This window comes from Chrysochloris asiatica, unplaced genomic scaffold (genome assembly GCF_000296735.1).
Source record: "Chrysochloris asiatica unplaced genomic scaffold, ChrAsi1.0 scaffold00566, whole genome shotgun sequence".
NCBI lineage: Eukaryota > Metazoa > Chordata > Mammalia > Afrosoricida > Chrysochloridae > Chrysochloris > Chrysochloris asiatica.
The window spans coordinates 484187-487105 of NW_006409084.1; the positions used below are offsets into that span (position 1 = coordinate 484187).

At 44.2% G+C, this 2919-nt stretch overlaps 1 protein-coding gene across 1 annotated transcript in view; it reads right to left on the reverse strand.

The window, feature by feature from the left end:
- Positions 1-2919, reverse strand: part of LOC102817259 (zinc finger protein 571-like) — a 12766-nt gene that overhangs the window by 7698 nt on the left and 2149 nt on the right. The window contains exon 2 of the mRNA XM_006877714.1: positions 1392-2324. Coding sequence (XP_006877776.1) covers positions 1392-2324 — 933 coding nt within the window. The remainder of the gene's footprint in view (positions 1-1391; positions 2325-2919) is intronic.

Sequence of the window (2919 nt, forward strand, 5' to 3'; positions counted from 1 at the left end):
TTTCAGTGGATAGTTTTTCATATGTAGATTCCCACTCATGGTGCCCCGTGTGTGTCAGAGTAGAACTGTGCTCACAGGGTTCTCAGTGGATGATTTTTCATAAGTAGATCCCACTCATGGTGCCCCCATGTGTGTCAGAGTAGAACTGTGCTCACAGGGATCTCAGTGGATGATTTTTCACAAGTAGATCCCACTCACGGTGCCTTTTTTTGTGTCAGAGTAGAACTGTGCTCTACAGGGTTCTCAGTGGATGGTTTCTCATGAGTAGATCCCACTCATGGTGCCTCATGTGTGTCAGAGTAGAACTGTGCTCACAGGGTTCTCAGTGGAGGATTTTTCATAAGTAGATCCCACTCACAATGCCTTTTTTGGTGTCAGAGTAGAACTGTGCAAGGCCTGAATAAATGCTTTCTCACACTCCTGACATTCATTCATAGGGCCTCTCTACATTATGGAATCACTTGTGTGTACTGTCTTGTGAGGCAAACCTGAAGGCTTTCCCACACTCCTAACATTCACATGGTTTCCCTCCACTGTGTACTCTTTATGTGAAAGGAGGGTTAAGCAATGATTTAACATTTCCCCACATGATGAGGCTTTCTGCTCCCATAAAGATTTCCAGCCTCGGAAACCCTGTACAGGATCCCTTTAAGTCGGAACCGACTCCACAGCACATAACCACCACCACCATCACATTCCTTACTTTCATAGGGTCTTTCTCCACTGTGATTTCTATGTGATCTGAAACTTGAGAAATGCGTAACCCTTTCCCCTGATTCCTTATAGTCTTAGGGTCTCTCCACTGTGGATTCTTCTATGTACAGTAAGGGCTGAGGCTCTTGTAAAGGCTTTCCCACACTGCTTACATTCTTAAGGTCTCTCTCCACTTTGAATTCGCTTATGTAAACTGAGGGAAGAGGCACAAGCAAAGGTTTTTCCACATTCTTTCCAATAATAAGGCCTCTCTCCACTGTGGATTCTTCTATGTTGTGTGAGGCTTGAGGTCTGACTAAAGGCTTTCCCACACTCCGTACATTCACAGGGCTTCTCTCCACTGTGGATTCTTCTATGTCTGCTAAGGTGTGCAGTTCTTCTAAAGGCTTTCCCACACTCCGTACATTCATAGGGCTTCTCTCCACTGTGGATTCTTCTATGTCTGCTAAGGTGTGCAGTTGTCCTAAAGGCTTTCCCACACTCTGTACATTCATAGGGCCTCTCTCCACTGTGGATTCTTCTATGTTGTATGAGGCTTGAGGCCTGACTAAAGGCTTTGCAACACTCCACACATTCATAGGGCCTCTCTACACTGTGGATTCTTCTATGTCTTCTAAGGTGTGCAGTTCTTCTAAAGGCTTTCCCACACTCCTTACATTCATAGGGCCTGTCTGCACTGTGGATTCTTCTATGTCTTCTAAGGTGTCCAGTTGTTCTAAATGCTTTCCCACACTCCTTACATTCACAGAGGCTCTCTGCACTGTGGATTCTTCTATGTCTTCTAAGGTGTGAAGTTGTTCTAAACGCTTTCCCACACTCCTTACATTCATAGGGCCTCTCTGCACTGTGGATTATTCTATGTATTTTAAGGTGTGAGGTGCTTTTAAAGGTTTTCCCACACTCCTTACATTCATAAGGCTTCTCTCCACTGTGGATTATTCTATGTGCTGTAAGATGTGAGGTTGTGACAAAGGCTTTTCCACATTCTTTACATTCATAGGGCCTCTCTCCACTGTGGATTATTGTATGTCTTCTGAGGTTTGAGGGTGTTAGAAAGCCTTTCCCACATTCCTTACATTCATAGGGCCTCTCTGCACTGTGTATTATTTCATGTGTTTTAAGGTGTGAGGTTCTGCTAAAGGTTTTCCCACACTCCTTACATTCATAAGGCTTCTCTCCACTGTGGATTATTCTATGTGCTGTAAGATGTGCGGTTGTTCTAAAGGCTTTTCCACATTCTTTACATTCATAGGGCCTCTCTCCACTGTGAATTACTGTATGTGTTCTGAGTCTTGAGGGTGTTACAAAGCCTTTCCCACACTCCTTACATTCATAGGGCCTCTCCGCACTGTGAATTCCTCTATGTGTTGTAAGTTGTGAAGTTGTTCTAAAGGCTTTCCCACACTCCTTACATTCATAAGCCCTCTTTGCACTATGGACTGTTTTATGTCTCGTGAGCCTTGAGGGGCAGCTACACTCTTTCTCACATTGATTACATTCATAGAGCCTGTCTCCACTGTGAGTTTGCAAATGTCGACTCTGCTGTGAGGAATCCCTAAAGGATTTCCTACACTCTTCACATTCAAATGGCCTCTGTGCACTGTGAGTTCCTACAAGTACAGGGAGAAATGTCGCCTCACCAGAGGCTTTCCCACACTCCGTATATTCATGCGGCCTATCTCCACTTATCTTACATTTATGAATATTTTTCCCACCATGAGTGCTCACTGGAGTGGTCAGGTGAGAAGGACACCTGCAGTCTTTTCCACAGTGCGGACACTGACAGGTACTGCTTCCAGTGTGAGCTCTACTACGATTGTTCTCTAGGGATTGATCCAGGAAGGCTTCTCCATACTCACAACATTCAAAAGGATCTACTTCTGTGGAATCTACTTGGTGCACAGAAAGACCAGGAATCGGAATGGACATTTTCCCACACTGGTTGCCTTCAGAACATTCACTCAGGTTCTTGATTGCACCAATTCTGTTAAAAACACGTAGTGTAATTGTAAACCATTGGTGTCCTCTGCAAACTACTCCATTTTCAAAAAGGAGACAAGAAAACAAAAGTCAGTTATCGTGTTGGAAACAAACGTTGTCACATGACAGCATTACCAACACAGTGAACGTGCATGTGTTTTTACTGAAGTGTCTCAAGATTCATCTAGGACGACGACTACCATTGTCGTCAATGTGTAAGACTTC